Raw genomic sequence first — 18,659 nt, 5'->3', positions numbered from 1 at the left:
CGCAAATGGTTGTCAGAAGACAGGCTGGTCAATCCTCCCCCCCCTTTTTTTTTTTCTTTCTTTTCCTTCGGAAGAGCGAGCCATCTAACGCGGTGCAGTTCCCGTTCATCGACAACGTCTTCCGGGCGTCCAGGTCCGGGGCCAAGTACATTGCGGCGCCGGGAGGCAGCCAAAATGATTCGGCTGTCTTTGCGACGGCCGAGAAGCTCGGCATCACCTTCGTGGAGCAGAACATCCGGCTGTTCCATCATTAGTTCTAGGCGTCTGTGACTTGGTTGGATGGAGTTGGTTTGGTAGTTATAAGGTCGGAAAATAACAACAAAAATCGTTGCTTAAAAAAAGAAACGGAGTTGTACTCAACGTACTTGAACGTTACTGGTAATACATTCGAGGTGTTTTTCGGGGGAAGGAGCTTTTTGTTGTTGAGAACAGGAGCTGGGAATATTGGTAAGAATTCGCCATCAGTTACCATCAGTCACCCTCAGCTGAACCCCTCTCCATAACCACACAACTGAAGGGATAATACCTACTTTCAGTCGATCTCTCGGCAAATAGATAATTGCATGTTGGTTTCATTTTGAGAACTGATGGTACAAAGGCGTCGTCGGTCGGGACGTTTTGCAGGGGGTTAGATTTCGCAGATGGAAGCCCGACGTAACTGTCCACAGCTGGCAACCGCTGACTCTCCCAAGAGCTTGGACCCGGACGCTTCAGCGTGCTGCTTGCCAAGGCCTCTACCCAGAGAACACGTAATTACGTCTCGCTCAGGTATTGTACACTACCTTATTGTACCTACTCGTACAGGTACGACGTAATTACCGGTTACCTTACCTTAGGTTGAGAGAAGGCGGGGAAGACCGAAGACCCAATTCCGGACAAACAGCTAAGAAGCCCCTGCCTGGTTGCTGGCGCATTGGAACCTCTCGTCCCCGTCCCGCCATATCAACCGAACCGCACCCTGCCAAGTGCAACGCGCCTTGCCCAACCTTCACGACGATGCCACGTCTTTCCCTCGAGGCATCACTTTCCGCCGGCCTGTAACGATCCACGACCTGTTGCTCTTTAGATAAGCCGCGCTACAGAACCTAATACCTACCTTTCCTACTTCGCATCTATCGTCCAAGGGTGTCCATCTACCTGCCTTATCTGCCCATCTCACCGCCCCCGCCTCCCCGTGAATATATCTCGACGACAGTTCAAACAACCGACGTGCACGAAATCTTCCTGTTTCTTCTCCCCTCTTACTCTCTTTCCGCAACCGCGCAACACCCGTCTCTATCGCAACCACCATCCTCTTCCTCTTCCTCTTCCTCCTCGTCCCCGTCCTCTTGAACTACCCCTCCGACCCAGCCATGGGAGCCGTCTGCGGAAAAGAAAAAGCCGACCGCTTCTCCTCTCCCGGCCGACCTCTCGGCTCAGCCCCGCCCCAGCCCACGAGCGCCCCGGTTCCGGCAAGGAAAGTCGGCGGTCCACCGCGGCCTCTCGGCGGCGGTGCCCCGCGGCCATCAACAGCAGACCGCGAGGAGCAGAGAAAAAGAGCCGCCGCAGCCGCAGAAGTACGTGATACTGACGAGATGAGGGGGGGATCGCGACCGGGCCTAGCTACCTAGGCTGGGAAGAAGCCAACACGAAAACCTCATGATCCCACACGGGCTAACTCTTCCTTCTTGACATGACAAAACAGGCCAGAGCGAAAGCGGGCAACAAGGCCAACGGCAAACTGGGTGCACAGCTTGCCCAGCAGAAAAAACAGACTCGCATCGACACACTCAATCAGCTTAGTGCGGAGGAGAGAATGCACCGCGACGCTGATGCTGCAGCTGAGGCGAGGGCTAATAACTGAAAAAGTAACCCGAGCCTGCGGAGTCGATAGGGGCAGAACTATATGTCGTCCGAGCGAGGTTTCATTCCACCCTTGTCATCATCATCGTCGTCGTCATCTTCTTCCGGTCCCTCTTCTTTTCTCCGGTCATCTAATGCTTTATTTGTCGGGGGATGCACGTATTACCTCGTATCTCCGATGGAAGTAGTCGGCGCATAAAACACGCTGCTGAAGCATCAAGTAACGTTGAGGTTCGGTCAGGTCATTGAGCGACGTTGGACAGCCTCGGCTGAAGGTGTACATGGGAGAGGTTTCGGTTTTCAATTCTCATTTATTCAGTTGCATCGATATTGAACGGAGTAAGAAGCGGGAGGCTATTCTTTTGACTGATAGGTGTTCATCCTCATCTGCTGAAGTTGGCTTTCAAACAGGACTGCCAAGGGGACAAGAGGGGAGGACAGGGGAGGGAATCTGTCTCCGTGTTATTTTGTACATGCATTCGAGAAGCGGATGGTCACAGTATTTTCATTTTTAAGGGCAGTATAACTGAATGAATGTTCGTTCTATTATACTCCGTGTTCAAGGGAACAAGGATGAGTCTCAACGACAGTGACCCCGTAGATATTACCGCGTCGAGTTAACCCGGATTGGAAAATACATACACCACCGCCGCCCCCTTCCCCCCCCACCAGGTATTGAAACGGGATTCAATTGTACCGAAAAGGAAGAAAACAGAAAAAGAAAGAAAAAAAGGACAAAGAAACGCCCTTCCCAACACTCAAGTCGCAACCGCGCCGTCCCAATGCCAGATGTGATCTTTTTTTCTTCTTCGCCGGCCCGAGCAACCGTACCTTACACAACACTGTATCTCCCCGAAGCCGGGGCGCGGCTGTCCGCAGTCGTGGCAGCGACGGTGCCCTCCTCAAGCAGCCGCGTCAGTTCCGTCATGGCGGCCCCGACCACAACCTCCGTGTCGCCCTCCACCAGGATATACAGCTTGGGGTCGGCCCCCGCCGGCACCTCCTTGCCAAGCGGGTAGAACGTGCCCTTGGTGGTAATCGACACCCCCGTGGCTTCGAGAATCTTAGCCACGTTGGTCCGGTTGGTGACGGCCCACCTGGCCTTCTGGGGGAAGTCGTTGATCTCCAGCGTGGCGTGGTAGGCACCGGCGTCGGGACCCTTGTTGTCGATGGGCTGGCCCGTGCGCAGCTGGCCCGCCTTGCCCAGACGTTGGTTGATGGCGCTGATGGCCGCGCTGACCTTGTCGAGGGGCTGCTTGCCGCCCGGCGCGGGCGTCGCCTTGGGCTCCTTGTTGTCCTTGGCGTCGGCCTCGGGCTTGGAGGTCTGCCGTGCCACAATCGCAGATGCCGCGGCCTGGATGGCCGACGCCGACTTCTTCGCCTTGTCTTCGTCGTTTTTCTCTTCCTTGACATCCTCCTCCTCGCCCTCGGCCTTGTGCGTTTTGCGCTCGCGCATGCGTGCCGCCTCTCTCTCTGCGTCGAGTCTGTCAAGACCCTTCCCGCCGAACCCGGATGTGTCCTTGGCCTTGCCGGCCTTGACCTTCTCCCTGTGCGCCTTTCGCATCTCGTTCAGCCGCTCGGGAACGGGCTGGCCGCTCTGCTCCAGGGCCTTGGCGATTCCGGGCGCACAGTTCTCCTGGTCCTCGGTGATGTACGTTACCGCAGTGCCCGTATTCCCGGCTCTTCCCGTTCGTCCGGCTCGGTGGACGTAGTCTTCCAAATGATTGGGGGCGTCGTAGTTGACGACGAGCTTCAGTTGCTTCACGTCCAAACCACGGGCGGCCACGGATGTGGCAATCAAGATAGGCACGATGCCCTTTTTGAAGTCGGAAATGGTGGAATCTCGGTCGACCTGGTCCTTACCGCCGTGGATGGACATGCAAGGGTACCCCTTAGTCATGAGCTCTTTGAGCAAGTCATCGGCCTTCTCCTGGCGTTCCACAAAGATGAGGGTTCGAGCATCCTCGTCCTTATCGTATAGCTCGCCTAGGAGACCAAGAAGGTGGAAGAACTTGGCGCCTTCGTCCAAAACCTCCACGATCTGCGTGATCTCCGGGGCGACCACACTGCGTCCACCAACGGTGACCTCGACGGGCGACTTGAGCACCTTCTTGGTCAGAGAATCGATGATGCGGGGCATCGTCGCCGAGAACAGGATGGTCTGTCGGTCGGGCCGCATGCTGGCGAAGATCTTCATGACCTGTGGCTCGAAGCCCATGTCGAACATGCGGTCCGCTTCGTCCAGCACGATGTACGTGGCTCGTCGCAGGTTCGTCACCCGGCCCTGGTTGGCGGCTAGCAAGTCGATCATGCGGCCGGGCGTGCACACGATGATTTCGGCGCCGCGTTTGAGCTCGGCGATCTGATCGCGAATGGGCGCCCCTCCGTAGGCGCATACGGCGCGCAGGCCCATGGACTTGAGGAACGGCTTGCAGTCCCTGTGAATCTGCACTGCCAGCTCGCGCGTGGGCGTCATGATCAAACCAACTGGGCCGTCCATGTCCTTCAGAGGCGGCTGGTCCTTAATGTGGCGGAACATGGGCAGGAGGAAGGCCATCGTCTTTCCCGAGCCCGTCTTGGCAACGCCGATGACGTCCCGACCAGACATCAGCGCTGGCAGAGCTTGCATCTGGATGGGCGTCGGCTTCTCGTAGCCTAGGTCAGCGACGATGTCCAGCGTCTGTCGAGTCAATCCGCATTGCGCCCATTTCTGGACGGGTTTGGGGACGTCTTTTCCAGACACCTTGATGCCATCCAGCTCCAAGCGCAGCTCGTTCGTCTCGGCTTCGGTCAGGTTGCTCAGCTCTGCGGGCTCGACCCAGAAGTTCTTGCGGATGGTTGGCATATCGATCTTGGTGTAGTCGACGCTGGGGATGTCCTTCTTCTTGCGTTTGGCGGCCATGGCTAGGACGGCATTGGGTTTTCCATTCTCTGGCTTGAAAGCGTAGTCATCATCGCTAAAGTACGCTTCGGGCTCTTGAGCCTTGGAACTACTCGCCTTGGACCCGTTCTTCAACGTCGAGGCCGTGCCGTCGTCCAACCCAGCCATGAAAGCATCCAAGGGGTCTACCTCGTCGTCCTCGATCTCATCCTCGTCCTCGACCTCGTCCTCGACATCGACATCGACATCGACATCGGCAGGAGGAACCTTGCCTTGCTCCGTATCAGCGGTCACGCCTGTCATTCTGGCCACACCTTGGTCGTCACCGGGTGATTTTTGTCCATTTTGTATTCCGTTCGTGTTCGTTTCGGCTGGGGCCTCGGCATCGGCCATCTCGACATCGCCCGTCGCCTCAGCCTGGGCGTCTTGCTCTTGCTGCATTTCCCTTTCCCGCCTCTCGTGCGCAGCACGTGCGGCAGCCGCTGCTTCTTCCTCCGTCCCGGCGAAATTGTCAGCGTCGGATTCATCGTCATCTTGATCAGCGTACGGAGTGTCATCGGCTTCGAGGGGAAGAGCGGGAAGTTTCGTCAGTTTCCTCTTGGTTTCGTCGTCTTCGTCGAGGACAAGTTTTCGTTTGCTGGGGAGTTTGTCGTTCTCGGCCCTTTGGAAGCCGAAGGCACTCAAGTTGCTTCTGTTTGCCGGGAGTGCAGACGCTATGGTTTCGGGCGTTAGCATAAAACGGCGGCCCCCAGAACAAGTTTGAGAGAGAGAGAGAGAGAGAGAGAGAGAGAGACGACGAACCTTGCGAGGCAGTTTTCACAGGTGCTGCCACCTTTTCGGCACCGTCGACGCTTCCCCAAACACCGTTAGCAGTACCTTGCTTCTGAGACGTCGCGGCCGACTTCTTAGCTATGGCCTTCGGATCAAACTTGCCAGTGTATTGGGTAGGCGTCGCCGCTTCACTGGGCGGCGCACTGGGGGATCCGGTGGCCGACGACTCCTTCTGATCCATTTCGGCTAGCAGATTCCGGGTCTGAACAGGATTGACTTCGGTTTCTTTCTTGGTCTCTCTGCTCTTCTTCCAGGCTTCGAGGCGAGCGAGGCGTTCAGCCTTCTTCTCGGCCTCGGTCTGGGCCTGGGTGGGCTTCGGCTTGGGGGTCTCGTTGCCGCCAGCGCTTTGCGGCGTGGCGGGCTCGCGGGTGCGGGTGCGGCTGCGGCTGCGGTCGCCATCACGCCGACTTCGGCCGGGAGAGGCGGCCGTGGCCACAGGGCGACTGCCGCCCCGATCGCGCGATGCGTCTCGCCTTGCGCGGGAATCCCTGTCGTCATCTCGTCGTCTCCGATCGGGAGTCCGATCGCGGGATCGACGCCGGTCTCTGTGGCGGTCATGGCCACGCCTGCTTCCTCGGTAAGAGTCGTCTCGACGATCTAGGGATCGGTCTCGTCGGCGATACGCGTCCCGGTCGCGTTCGCGTTCGCGGTCATTGTATCGGGGCTGATCGTGTCTCCTGTCAGAAAGACCATCTTGTTGACCATCGTGGCGATCTTCACGGTGGTGTTGGTGTCTTCTCACATTGCCAGGACTTCGAGACCGGCCACGACGACGGTGGTCGCGGCCATCGTCGCGACGGTCCCGACCGCGGCGGTCATCATCTCTTCGCCGTCTTGAGCCGTGGTAACTTCCTGCAGGCGATGGTGAGCGCGAGTCCCTGGTCCGAGCCATTGTATAGGTCCCGAGGCTCAGCGAGACAAGTTTTGGTGAGAGCTACTTTAGAGCTGTGGTTGTCCTTGGAAGAGCCCCGTGAACCAACTGTCTATGCGAGTGCTGTAGTCAAAATCCGGGGAGGGTGTTAGGGTCGTGTAGTTCTTGTTGTCTTCAATCGTGTCTTTGCGGAGGGTAAGTGTAAATTACGGGTAACGGAGTTGTCAAAATCGTCATGGGTCGGCGATGGACACCGAGAGGTTTGTTTCGAATCAGAAAGCCAGGAGAAACTTGGACGGAGGGGAACTTTTCGTATCTTGGCAAAAAGGTGTCACGTTGATTACATAATAATGTGGGGTGGCGAGGTAGTGGTAGTTCAGCCACATTAATAAGGTATGTGGCTTGGCTTGACTATCGGGATCTCAGTTCACGCGTCTTCTTCGTCTTACCAGTCTTACCAGGACGGCAGGGGAGTTTGAGTTTACACCGAGCCAGCCCTTTTGCCTTTACACTTCACATTTTTCTTACTGTTTCTCTTCTAATATGGCTGGGCTTGTAGAATACGCCAGTGATGAAGATGAAGAGGTCACAGAGGTCGCCCCAAAGCCACTGGTGAGTTTCGGGAAGTTGAACTGGGTCTCATGACGATTCACTCATCAAGATGATAATGGCAGGCAGATGTGAAAGCACCCGGGCCTAAAGCCTCCGCCCCAGATCAACCACGTATGAACATGCATCTTTTTGGAAACTCATTTTGCTCTTATTCTGGAACCAGTAAATGCTGACATGGTCCCACGGCAGCTTCCTCTAGGCAGGCACAAGAAACCGCTGCATCACAAGAGGCCGCTCCAGCACCAGTGTCCAAATCAACAGAGAAACCCGCCATCATCGGACCCATGCCGCAACATTCCGGTCCGCTAGGCCCATCATTACCACCTGGGAATGTACCCTACCTCCCTGAACCAGAAGAAGAACTCCCTTCGCGGCCCGATGCCCCATCATCACCCTATTCTGCCAACCGCGCTCTCCTACGGCACCTCACCCTTCCCACATACCCCGACCTCGACATCCCCCCCTCGCCCCCTGGCTCACCACCTCCAGGCTTAAACGAGAAATTCGACAAATTCCTCCATCTCAAGAAGAAAGACGTGCACTTCAACAGCAAACTCGCCAATTCCTCCGCCCTCCGGAACCCATCCCTCATGGACAAGCTCATGGACTTTGTCGAACTGGGCTCGGAAGAGGGTAGCGGCGGGGATGTCAATTTCAGACGGCAGTATGTTACTACGCTATCACCTGACGTATGGGACCCGACGGGCCCTGCGTTTCCTGACTGGGCCTTCAGAGGTCCCCTCAAGAAAAACCAAGAGAAGATCCGCCAGGAACGGATGGCGGAGAAAACAGGCGGGAAGCGGAGTGGGATTGACTTTGTGCCGCCTGTTACTGCATCGTCGGGAAGCGGCAGAATCTCTGAGGTAGGAGGGCTGTCTCGTGGCAGTAAGAGGAAGGCCAGTGGACAGTGAACAACAAGAAGAAGAAAAACTACCAAGGACGCCCAGTTCAAGATGGACGGCTGGTAAGGGGGTGGTCTCTTTATAATGCGCTGGCGCATGGTGACCTTGCTGTTCTTTTCTTTTCATTTTTGTTTTTTTTTCATCTTGGTGGCAGGTAATTCGGTCAATCATCACAGGACACAGAGATGAACCTCTGGGGGTGCGCCTGGCGCTTGCCTGTTTACTTATTACAAAGTCCTATTCTGTAGTATTATCCTGGGTTATGCGGGTTTAATTCTCGGCATTTCGTGGCATGGGGTTCGCAGAGACGGCAACGAATGATCCAGATTTCCTTGCCCAAAATAACATGAAAGTTGGCTATGAAATTCAAGAAATTCTTCCGCAAGTCAAATATATGTGCGTGCCTTTAATTTAACATCAATATATCGAGGTATTGGGACCCTGAGCCAGACATGTTCGTTCATAATTTAGCTCGTGACCACAGTCCGCCGTTATCCAAACCAGGTTCGCCATCAAATATTTCCTGTTCAACCATTCGAGTGTTGATCTGCAACCGGAGTTAGTCGGGTTCTCGTTAGCCGTCCCGGGTTCAGGAGGGAGGAATAGGCGACTTACGAATCGAGGACCCAAATCAGCAATAGACTGCGCACCCAGGAGTCTCACACAAGTATCGATCTCTCCCCTCAAAACTAACGTCACATCGTGTTAGCATGTGAGACCTCAACCTTCAGGAAGGATGGCAACAAGGCGCAGCTAATAGATGGCTACTCACTCTCAAACGTCCGCTCCACACCGGCCTGACCGCCGGCTCCCAGTCCAAACAGCGCCGCCCTTCCGATACCAACGGCCTTGGCTCCCAGGCAGAGCGCCTTGACAACGTCAGTTCCGCGCTTGATACCGCCGTCGACCCACACCTCGATCTTGCTGAACACCTCAGGGCAGTATTTGCGAATCTCGAGCAGAGTATGGACGGCAGGCGGCGCTGTATCGAGGGCCCGGCCACCATGGTTAGACAAAATGACAGCCTTGACCTGCGGGGCATACTTGGCAGCCAGATACGCGTCTTCGTGCGTCTGCAGGCCCTTAAGAACGATGGGGAGATCCGTATGCTGGGCCAGCCACGGCAGTGTGGTCTTCCACGTAAGGTCGCCGGCCGTGCCCCAGAAAAGCTGCTGGCCGACGCCGCCGCCCCCCGGTCGCTTTTCGGCCGCGCCCTTCTCGTTAGAGGCCGAGTCGACGGGCTCGAAGTCGTCGAACTGCCGGCGCTCGTCGAGTTCGCGCTTTCCCGGCAACGCGGCGTCGAGGGTCAGGCAGATGTACTTGAAGTGCTGCTTCATGGCGTTGATGCGCTTCAGCATGGCCTCGCTTTTCTTGCGGTCCTGCTGGACGTAGAGCTGCCACCCGAACATCTGCGAGGGGTCGGCGCCTTCGACGATCTGTTCCGGCGTCATGGACGCGTTGTTGGAGATGTTCTGCATGATGCCGAACTTGGCCGCTGCCCTGGCAATGCCCCGCTCGCCGTCCGGGTGGGCGAGCCGGGCCATGGCGGCGGGCGAGACGTACAGCGGCAAGCCGACTTTGTGTCCCAGCAGGGTGGTGGCTAGGTCGCTCTTGCTGATGTCGAGAAAGACGCGGGGCCGCAGTAGGATTTTCTTGTACACCAGGTTGTTGTAATTCTTGGACCACATGTCATCGCCGGCGGAAAAGTAGTACGCATGGGCCTTCTTGGAGATGCGCTTGGTAGCTACGGCCTCGATGTCGTCCAGGTTGAGAAGCGCCTCTAGTCGGACAGGCGCATCCTTGTCTTTCGCAGCCTCTGTGGCAGCGGGGGTCTTCGCATCCGCCTCTGCCTCGGCTAGTAACTCGGGATTGATCTTTCCCAGCTTGGCCTCGGGCTTCAGGTTCTCTTCAAGGGTCCCTGGAGGGTGAACGGGGTCGTACTCCTCGGTGGCATCCTTGCCGGCCAGCTTGAGAATGATTTTCGACCCTCCTGGGTGGGAAGGGAGAAATTCCGTCACATCGTAGACATCGCCGTATAGCACCACCCAGCAGCTCTCGGCGGTGTTGTGCTTTGCCACTGGAGCAAAGGAAGAAGGGAAGGGACTACGTCAGTTCGTCTGTAATTACTACCCATCCGGCTGGTGGCCTATACGAGAAAAACAAACAAGACGAGCACATACCTTCCTCGGCTTCAAAGATTTTAACCATGGTGTCAGTCCTTCAATTGAGCCGGATATGATGTCTCTGGATTAGTCCATCGTTGGAGAGCATGAGAAACTCACCTACGAAGTACGTAAGACCTGGTACAAGTCCGGGGCAATGTCGAGCTCTTGAAAGGGGCATGCAACGGGGACTATGTGTAGATAGAACCCACAGTCTCGGTGGCTCGGTTGAAGTTATGCCGTCGAATCAGTGGGGGTTAATAGTGGTTACAGTGGACCTGTGACGGTGCTCGGTGTATGGATACCCCTAAATTGCCTTACACGTAGTGCTGGAGTAATTGCGGGGGTTGCGTTAATCCATGGTGATTTCGGGGATGCGACAAACCCGAACACAAACCTCAGGATGGTATAGTACGAAGTATCAAAAGTTGTACCTCACATGTCGCCGGTATTGGTTCCTGGAGTAATGTTACCTACGAATTTACCTACGAAGTACAAGAGCTTGTCTGTAGCCCACAGCTAGGACTCGAGTTTGTCCCTACCTTATGCCAAGCTCGGTGATTTTGCCCCGACCGCCGACCTGTAAAACGTCATTAGGCCGAGCTTTGCAATTTACCTAGGTACCTAGGTAGGTACTTCGTAATACGGTGTACCTAAGGTAATTACCTAAGGTACAGGCCTGCTCAGGTAATGTGGAGGAGTATCTCCGGAGCTAGCCAAGGGTGAACAAGAAATCCCGAGCTTTAAACTTGACCAAAATGCAAAAAAATATGCAACGCCCCAACCATCTTCCACCTAGCGACTCTGTTTCTGACACATTTCCGCGTACGCCTCATTTTCTTTATATAGCGCTTTCACTATCTAAAAACACAAGTGCTTTTAAAGGATGCGAGCGTCTATCCGGATTTCCGCCCGAGTCTGTGACAGGTGTCGCCTCCAGGCCTCGCTGGGCCGGCCATCCGTCCTCTCACCCTTCTCCCAGAACAAAACTGTCGCTGTACCGAAAACCACAACGAACCCGAGAACCCCAGTTCATGCGCGATGGACGACTCATAGCGCATCTCTCTGCCATGCGTCCTCCTCCTCCTCCTCCTCATCTACTTACTCACATCCGGCCAAGCCCCCGACAACCCACTACGATTTCTTCCCCGAAACGCTACCCGACGGCCCCCCACCCGCGGGCCACTTCCCCATCAACCAGCGCGCGCTGCGCCGCGAATTCCTCCAGCTCCAAGCAAAAGCCCACCCGGACCTGCACCCGGCCGACCGGAAAACCCGCGCCGAGGCGACGTCCGCGCGCATCAACGAGGCGTACAAGACCCTCTCCAACCCGTTGCTGCGCGCCCAATACCTCCTCTCGCTTCGCGGCGTCGACGTCTCCACCGACGAGACCTTGCGCGTCGAGGATCCGAACCTGCTCATGATGGTCCTCGAAGCCCGCGAGGCCATCGAGGAGGCCGAGGAGGAGACCGAGCTCGAGCCGCTCCGGGCGGAAAACGACGAGCGGATTCGGGCCAGCGAGGATGTGCTGGAGGGCGCCTTTGCGCGGGATGACATTGAGGCTGCGAAACGGGAGGCCGTCAAGCTGCGGTACTGGGTGAACATCAAGGATAGCCTGGATGAATGGGAGAAGGGGAAGCCCGTTGTCTTACAGCACTGAGAAAGCACCTCGGATTGATTTTTTTTTATGTATTAGAAGAGATGGCCATATATACGCGAACATAAAGGGCGAAGCAGGAGTATTGTTTCTCCTGGTTTCTCCTAGGCTTACCAGCTCATGACATATGCCTGGGCCCTTTCTTACCTTTCGTTGTGGTTGATTTCGTTTCTCGTGTTGAACGCTAACAAACCAAGAACCTAACCTGTCATCGTATTCGAGATGCTAACATACCCGAGTCCTCCCGAACAACCTCTGCGACATAAAGTTACAATGCTCCCATGCGGCCGCCCAGGAACGTCTATCCCAGACTATCAAGAGCCCTGCACAAAACTACTTCCTTTTGTCACGTGTACCAGACTCACTCAAGCGGGACACGCACGGGTGGAACATCCTCCACGCCCCAGTAGTCCGCAAAAGGATCGTTGGAAGGATCGCTAACCCGCTCATACTCCATACCAAGAGCGAGGCTGTCGGCCTGCTCTTCGCCGAAAACGGCCGCGACCCAAGCGAGGGTGGCGTCCATCCCGGCACTGACACCGCTCGAGGTCCAGACATTCTCGTCAACGACCCACCGGGCACGACCGATCCAGTTGGTGGCAGGGCCATGGGCGACTGTCTGCGCCCAGGCGCGCTTGTTCGTGGTCGCATTTCGGCCATCGAGAACCCCCGCGCGAGCGACCAGGCCAGCCCCCGTGCAGACGGAGATGAGGTACTCGAGGCTCGGGTACACGTCGCGGATGAAGCCGATCAGCTCGTCCAGCCGTGGCGCCGGGGCGCGCGTGCCGAGGCCGCCCGGGACGATAAGAACGTCGAGGTCAGGCGGGGGGTCGGCGAAGGTGTGGGTTGGGACGATGGACTCGGAGAAGTTCGAGTTCAGGGGGTTCATGCTGGCGGACATCGCAGCCGTGCTGACGGGGTCAAGGGTGGCGGCGATGAGGTACAGGTTCATGGGATGCGAGAGGGACAACATGTTGAGGATGTCGAGGGGCCCGAAAACGTCGAGGGCTTGGAAACTGGGGAAGAGCACCATGCCGTAGTTGACCGGGGGGCTGGTACTGTTCCCGCACTGAGCTGTTGCTAGGTTGACGTGAGAGCATGTCCACGCCAGGAGCATTGACAAGCTGGAGCGTGAGAACTTCATGGCGATGAGCGGATGCTTGTTATCTTTTGCGTGATGCTGTGTTGTGTCAAATGTACGACAGAGACAGAGCTCGAGGATGGATACTGCGAGACGTCCAGGGGGAACTGCGACACTCCGAGCGCCGGTCGCATGGCTTTATATCATCCCCTGCAATTCACCCCCGGCCTCTCTCTCCGTGCTGCCTCTTTCGTACGAGTGCTCCTCTGCCGCCTTTACAGCATGTCAAGCGCAAGATCCAATCAGCTCTCTAAGAAAAGTTGCTCAATTTGCCTCCACATTCGTCAGGTAAAAGAGGCCGAAGGATTTTGGATAAACGTGCAGGGCAACGATGTTACCCATGGCATCACAAGCCAAGCCAAGACAACGTAAGCATCTCAGTCCCAAAGTCCCAATCGGAACAAGAGTGCATTCCCGAAGATGGTAAAATGAAAAGTCCTGAGCATTCTGTACTTTAACAACATAGTCCGAACAGGACGTTTTCGAGGGTTGTTGCCCGTTCGCGAGGCGGTGTGTGAGGTAAAGGTATTTATTTATTGTAAGGTGGGTTGCTGCTTTTACCTAATTAGGTATTCGTACATGGAGCTCCTTTATCATCATGTGGCGTGGTCCGTTATCTTAAGTTACTTAAGGCATCATACGGCAAGCGGCAGGACGGTCTGTTTTAACTTCTAAAAATAGTAATAATCGATTAATAGGTTTACCCCGACCATAGAAGTCTTCTACCTAGTAGTACGATTTATATATAGGCGTGTGTAGATATAATTAAGCAGGGTTATAGGGCACATATATAAAAACCCTATCTATATAGCCCTATATATATACGTATAACTATCGTAGGCCTTATTTAGAAGAGGTATCTACGCTAACGGTTATATAATAGTCTGTATAATAACGCCCGTAACTATACTTATCTACTCTAATATTAAGGTCTATTATACTATTCTTTTCGATACTAATCCCGATTAGTTAAAATACGCTAAATACGGTATAGCCCGGTCTGAAACTATACTTATTAAGAATAAATTAATACCTCCTTTTAACGCTCCTATTAACGATGACGACACGGTTATCGACTTAACCGTAGATACTCCTCCCCGCTTAAAGCGCGAAGATACGGAACCGAAGGCGCTTTATACGCCCGGCGCTATCGCGTAGGCGTAAGTATAGGGTAGAGTGCTTCTAACTACGTTTCGAACCGGCGAGGCGTAGCGTAGGGCTAGTATCTAATTAACACGGGAAGAAAAGCAGCCGTAGGCTATAAAGGAGATTAGTATTAGCCTGTATAACGGCGAGTACTACGTTTAAGATATCGGTGGTATAGATATCTTAAAGTTTATAAAGATTAGAGGATAAAAGATTACCGGCCGCGTTTTAATTATACTAGACTAGACTTTTCCGAACTATTAAGACTTTATACGCTACCTTATAAGCCAGTTTATATCCGATACATACTAGTTTAACCAGGACCTTATAGTCTTTCTATACGAATAGAAGAATCCGAAAACCGTTATCTTCTTCCGAAATAAGGCGTATAATACTATAACGCTTTATATATTTCTACGCGAATCGGGTCTTAGTCTAATAAAGGATTATTATCTTACTTTCCTCCGAAAAACTAAAGTCCCCGACCCGTTAAAGCTAACCTCGAGTAAATATAATAATACGATATAAAATAATAACGATAAGGAGGTACTAATCGCTATGAAGAAGGAAGTTAGAAAGGGGACCCGTGCGAAGAAGTAGACCGGAAAAGGGAAAGGGAAATAAGCCGTAAAGGTAACGGTTAAGACCGAGCCGGTAACGTATACCGAGCCGTAGGTGGTAAAGACTAAGCTATTAGTAGTAAAGACCGAGATAGCACCGGATACTAATATATAAGCTTATATAGAAGAGGAGGATCACGGTATAGAGGAATAGGAGGAGACGGGTAAAAGTAAGGTGCTAGCGTTAACGATAGATCTTCGTGGCCGGAAGCGTATATTTTTAATAACTTCCGACACGGAGCCTTAGATTAAAAGGAGCCTTAGATTAGAATTAATTACTATCCTCGCTTTCTATATCCGAAAAGGCTAAATTAGTTTTATTAGTTCCTATTATAGCCTATTCTATATCTAAGCCCTTCTTTTTAAGTAGGTCCTTTATAGTCGCGATACTACTATAAGGCACAGGTAGTAATAAAAGCTAGGGTTTAGTCTTCGCGGCTATATACGTATTTAGACTATTACGTATATAACTATATAGAGGAAGCGTAGAATACTCTTTACCGTTTATAGTTAGTATCTCTTAGAGGCTACCCGCCGTAGACTTAAGCGCTAAGTATACTACTATAATATTCGTAGGCAGATATATATTAAGCTATTAAAGATCTTCTATAAGGGCGTTTTCTAGTATACGAAGCCGTATAGGATCCGGCTATACCCGGAAGTCCCGTTTAGCCTAGTAGTAAAGTACCTAAGGCTTATTAGTAATAATATACGGCCGAGAACGCTATACGCGGATACGGTAGCTATTATAGACCTCTATAAATCGTGTAAAGTCGGTACGTATAAGTAGTATATACACGTAAAGCAGCGTAATACGGTCGGTAATTAAACGGTTATCGAAAAGGCCGTTTTCGAAGAGGTAAATAAAATACTCTTAGATATATATTAGTAAAGGAATATAATATTAATAAAGTAGTAGAGTATAATATTTACTTACCCTTTAATATACCGAATAGGACTAATAGAGTCTATTCTACTATACCTCGATATGTTAATTATAGATACTCTTCTTAAATATCTAGTAGTCTTTAAACTTAATCGGAATATCCTCGCCGGCTATATTTTTCTTTATACGCGACTATATAGATATATACTAGTATATACCGGCTAAGAGTGTTATCTCTTTACCCTAATCTAACCGAATAAACCGCGGGAGAAATCCAGTCTAACGTATAACGTGGATATACTATATAAGGATATTCCTAGTAGTATACGCCGATATTCTAATGTAAAACTAAGTTATAAATCGGGCGTAGGCGTTAATACCGGTATAGATCTCGAAGCCGAAAGAAAATAGCTTATTGTACGCGTTAATAGACTAAATAAAATTCGGTCTAGGCGTTATTTAGCCCTTTCTACGGTACCATATCTCCTTTATATAGGCCGTAACCTTTTTTAGGAATAGTTCTAAGAAGGTACGGTAAAGAGTATTGCGGCTAATTATAAAGCCTTTCTGCCGTATAAATATATAAAGCTATATAGTACTAAGCCCCCGTGTAAAGGATATATTAGGATTATTACCCTTAAAGAACTCTTTAGCTTTTACTTTAGCCTCCTCGATCTATAGTATATCCTGCCATCGCTATAACTTATTACTTTTTCGGATACCTTTAAGTCCGAACTTCGATATCCGGAAGCCCTTAGTCTATAGCTATTATAATAGTTCGATATCGTCGAGGTTATCGTAAAAAAACTTATATACGTGTCGAATAAGATCCGTTAATATAACTATACGTGTTTAGCGCGAGAGGCCTTAGGCCTTATACCGGCGCTATAGTAAGGTACGGCTAATTATTATTCTTATTTACTATCGTATATAGTCGTAAATAAAGTCGTCGGAAAAACCTTCTTCGTAGCGGCGGTAGATCTCCTCGCGAAGAGGTTTAAGGTCTTATCGTTTACCTCGTATATCGGTGGTATTATATATAAGGCTATACGGAGAGGTAGGAGGCAGGAAGATACTAAAAACCTTTTTAGTAAGGCTTAGTTAGATTAAATAAACAGAGAAATATAATAAGGGTAATTATATTTTACTTAAAGGAAGGCTAGTAAGTGTTATATATATATATAAGTATAAATAGACTATATAAGTATTACTAATAATATATTTATATATATATATATAAATATAAGTAAAAGTATATAAATAGAAGTATAAAAATAAGGGAAATTAAAAACTATTATTAGTATATTTTGCTTTTATAGTATTATATTTTCGTTATTATTTTATTCGTATAATATAAGGTATAAAAGGTATTTTATAGCCTAATGTATATAATAATATACTATATTTACTATTATAAAGTCCTATACCAGCTATTATATATCTTATTATATTACGTTTTCTATATATTAGTTTATATTATTATATAAGTAAGTTATTAGATAAATACTAAGTCTAAGAGTAATAATAAAGTATATTTATAGTCTTTATACAATATATAGTATATCTAAAAGACTATTTATAATAAGACTCTTATAAGTAATAAAGTACTAAAGGTAGACTTCAATAATTAGAGTATTATATTTTTAAAGACCTTAATATATTAAACTATAAGGTTATAAGGAAGTATCTACTTTATATTTCTAGTTAAAGATTATTAGAATAATATATTATTAATAACTAGTAATTATCATTACTATTAAATTAATTTAAATAGTTAATTTGTATCCCCGGTTTAGTGAATTAGTTAATTCTCTAATATTAATTAGCGTAGTATTAGTCCGGTTCTAGACGAATAGAAATTCAGGAAAAAAAAAAAAAGATTATAGCTATATTTTTAAAGAAACGTATAAGCTACTAACTAACGCCTATAACAGGAACCGAACGTATAACGTCTAACTATAATAGTTAGTAGTATACTATTATAATATATAGCCTATAGCTTATAATTATATAATATATATCGTATTTCTATATACCTTTATAATAACTACTATAGTGATTAGTATAATAGTTTCTATCTAGGAGCTAATAATAGTAGTAGAAAACTATTTAATTTATAGTATCTGCCTCGTATATTAATCTAAAGTATCTACTATCCTCCTTAATATATAGTTTACTACCCTTTGCTGCTACCTTAATTACCTATTATTAGCCTTACGGTATTTAAAGCCCGTCCCCCTATACCTCTTAAGTTATAGTTTAACAAATATAGATCTAATACCCCGCCTACTATAATATAGCATAATAGGGAATTTACTTATACTGATTAAGTTTATATAAAGAGATCTAAAGAAAGGACTTATTAGATTAAGAACTATAGAATATTCGTTAATAAGGTTTATTATAATACTTCGGATAAGAACTACTCTTAGGTTTACTACTATTATAATTAACGAGGTAGTTTAGTAAGACTATATAAGGCCTTATCTATAAGACTACCTCTATAATAGGTATTCTATTCTCCTATCCAACGATTCTAGTACGGCTATAGGCTTTATTAATTCTAATAGTCTATAAAATATATAATAACCTTCTAGGATAATTACTATCTCGAGGAGCTTAGCCTTTAAAGTCTCCTAAGCCTCTTAATTAATATCTATCTAGGGAGGTTATATATAGAATAGCTACGAGGCTTTAGTAATTAGTTTAAGGATATATTTTAGACTCTTTATAATAACTATATAGTATTATTATTATTTATTACGCTGTTCTCGCTTAGCTAAGCTAGGCTAGCTACCTGGGTAATAGTCCTTCTCTAATTCTCGAGGGGAAACCGTTAATAGATAAAAACCCCTACGCTCTTATTATATAGGTAGTTCTATCGTACGTGGCCGCTACGGTGTTACTCCGCGGCCCTATTTTTATCGCTATTCGAAAACCGGATCTTACCTCCGGGCTAGTGGCTAACGGGGGTCGGCTGGTTAGTTTAGTAGGTGCCGTGTTAGTCGTACGCGCCCTCGGTGCGCTATCGCTATAGTCCCTCGCCGCCGTCCTTTCCTTTATTCCGGATCCGGCGAGGTTATTCTTCCCTCGCCGCGGCACCTTTTA

At 49.8% G+C, this 18,659-nt stretch overlaps 7 protein-coding genes across 7 annotated transcripts in view; 4 read left to right on the top strand and 3 right to left on the bottom strand.

Moving 5' to 3' along the window:
- Positions 1–627, top strand: part of SODALDRAFT_334438 (phosphoribosylaminoimidazolecarboxamide formyltransferase/IMP cyclohydrolase) — a 2,481-nt gene extending 1,854 nt beyond the window's left edge. The window contains exon 3 of the mRNA XM_028612210.1: positions 99–627. Within this exon, the coding sequence (XP_028465153.1) occupies positions 99–254 (156 nt within the window). The 3' untranslated portion in view covers positions 255–627. The remainder of the gene's footprint in view (positions 1–98) is intronic.
- Positions 628–1,197: 570 nt separating this feature from the next.
- Positions 1,198–1,983, top strand: SODALDRAFT_194734 (hypothetical protein). The gene is made up of 2 exons (XM_028607157.1): positions 1,198–1,556; positions 1,685–1,983. Exons 1-2 carry the CDS (start codon positions 1,353–1,355, stop codon positions 1,841–1,843), a joined length of 363 nt encoding a protein of 120 aa, XP_028465152.1. The 5' UTR covers positions 1,198–1,352; the 3' UTR covers positions 1,844–1,983.
- Positions 1,984–2,202: 219 nt separating this feature from the next.
- On the bottom strand, positions 2,203–6,571 carry SODALDRAFT_334436 (P-loop containing nucleoside triphosphate hydrolase protein). The gene is made up of 3 exons (XM_028612209.1): positions 6,297–6,571; positions 5,525–6,218; positions 2,203–5,436 (listed from the first exon to the last, which is right to left on the bottom strand). Exons 1-3 carry the CDS (start codon positions 6,444–6,446, stop codon positions 2,675–2,677), a joined length of 3,606 nt encoding a protein of 1,201 aa, XP_028465151.1. The 5' UTR covers positions 6,447–6,571; the 3' UTR covers positions 2,203–2,674.
- A 320-nt stretch (positions 6,572–6,891) lies between these two features.
- SODALDRAFT_351650 (hypothetical protein) lies at positions 6,892–8,321 on the top strand. The gene is made up of 3 exons (XM_028613551.1): positions 6,892–7,037; positions 7,100–7,148; positions 7,227–8,321. The coding sequence occupies exons 1-3, from the start codon at positions 6,969–6,971 to the stop codon at positions 7,946–7,948; spliced, it is 840 nt and encodes a 279-aa protein (XP_028465150.1). The 5' UTR covers positions 6,892–6,968; the 3' UTR covers positions 7,949–8,321.
- Positions 8,142–10,306, bottom strand: SODALDRAFT_297467 (FMN-dependent dehydrogenase). Its single transcript, XM_028608822.1, has 4 exons — positions 10,120–10,306; positions 8,712–10,016; positions 8,555–8,628; positions 8,142–8,486 (listed from the first exon to the last, which is right to left on the bottom strand). The coding sequence occupies exons 1-4, from the start codon at positions 10,145–10,147 to the stop codon at positions 8,400–8,402; spliced, it is 1,494 nt and encodes a 497-aa protein (XP_028465149.1). The 5' UTR covers positions 10,148–10,306; the 3' UTR covers positions 8,142–8,399.
- Positions 10,307–10,540: 234 nt separating this feature from the next.
- On the top strand, positions 10,541–11,761 carry SODALDRAFT_361047 (Co-chaperone Hsc20; the record flags this gene model as incomplete). The annotated part of the gene is made up of 3 exons (XM_028614330.1): positions 10,541–10,549; positions 10,625–10,683; positions 11,029–11,761. The coding sequence occupies 3 exons, from the start codon at positions 10,541–10,543 to the stop codon at positions 11,759–11,761; spliced, it is 801 nt and encodes a 266-aa protein (XP_028465148.1).
- On the bottom strand, positions 11,688–13,344 carry SODALDRAFT_334433 (DJ-1/PfpI family protein). Its single transcript, XM_028612208.1, has one exon. It carries the CDS (start codon positions 12,900–12,902, stop codon positions 12,120–12,122), a length of 783 nt encoding a protein of 260 aa, XP_028465147.1. The 5' UTR covers positions 12,903–13,344; the 3' UTR covers positions 11,688–12,119.
- Between the last annotated feature and the right edge of the window lie 5,315 nt (positions 13,345–18,659).

Source organism: Sodiomyces alkalinus (genome assembly GCF_003711515.1).
Source record: "Sodiomyces alkalinus F11 unplaced genomic scaffold SODALscaffold_7, whole genome shotgun sequence".
In the NCBI taxonomy this organism is placed as follows: Eukaryota; Fungi; Ascomycota; class Sordariomycetes; order Glomerellales; family Plectosphaerellaceae; genus Sodiomyces; species Sodiomyces alkalinus.
This window is presented reverse-complemented; position numbering and strand designations above follow the sequence as displayed.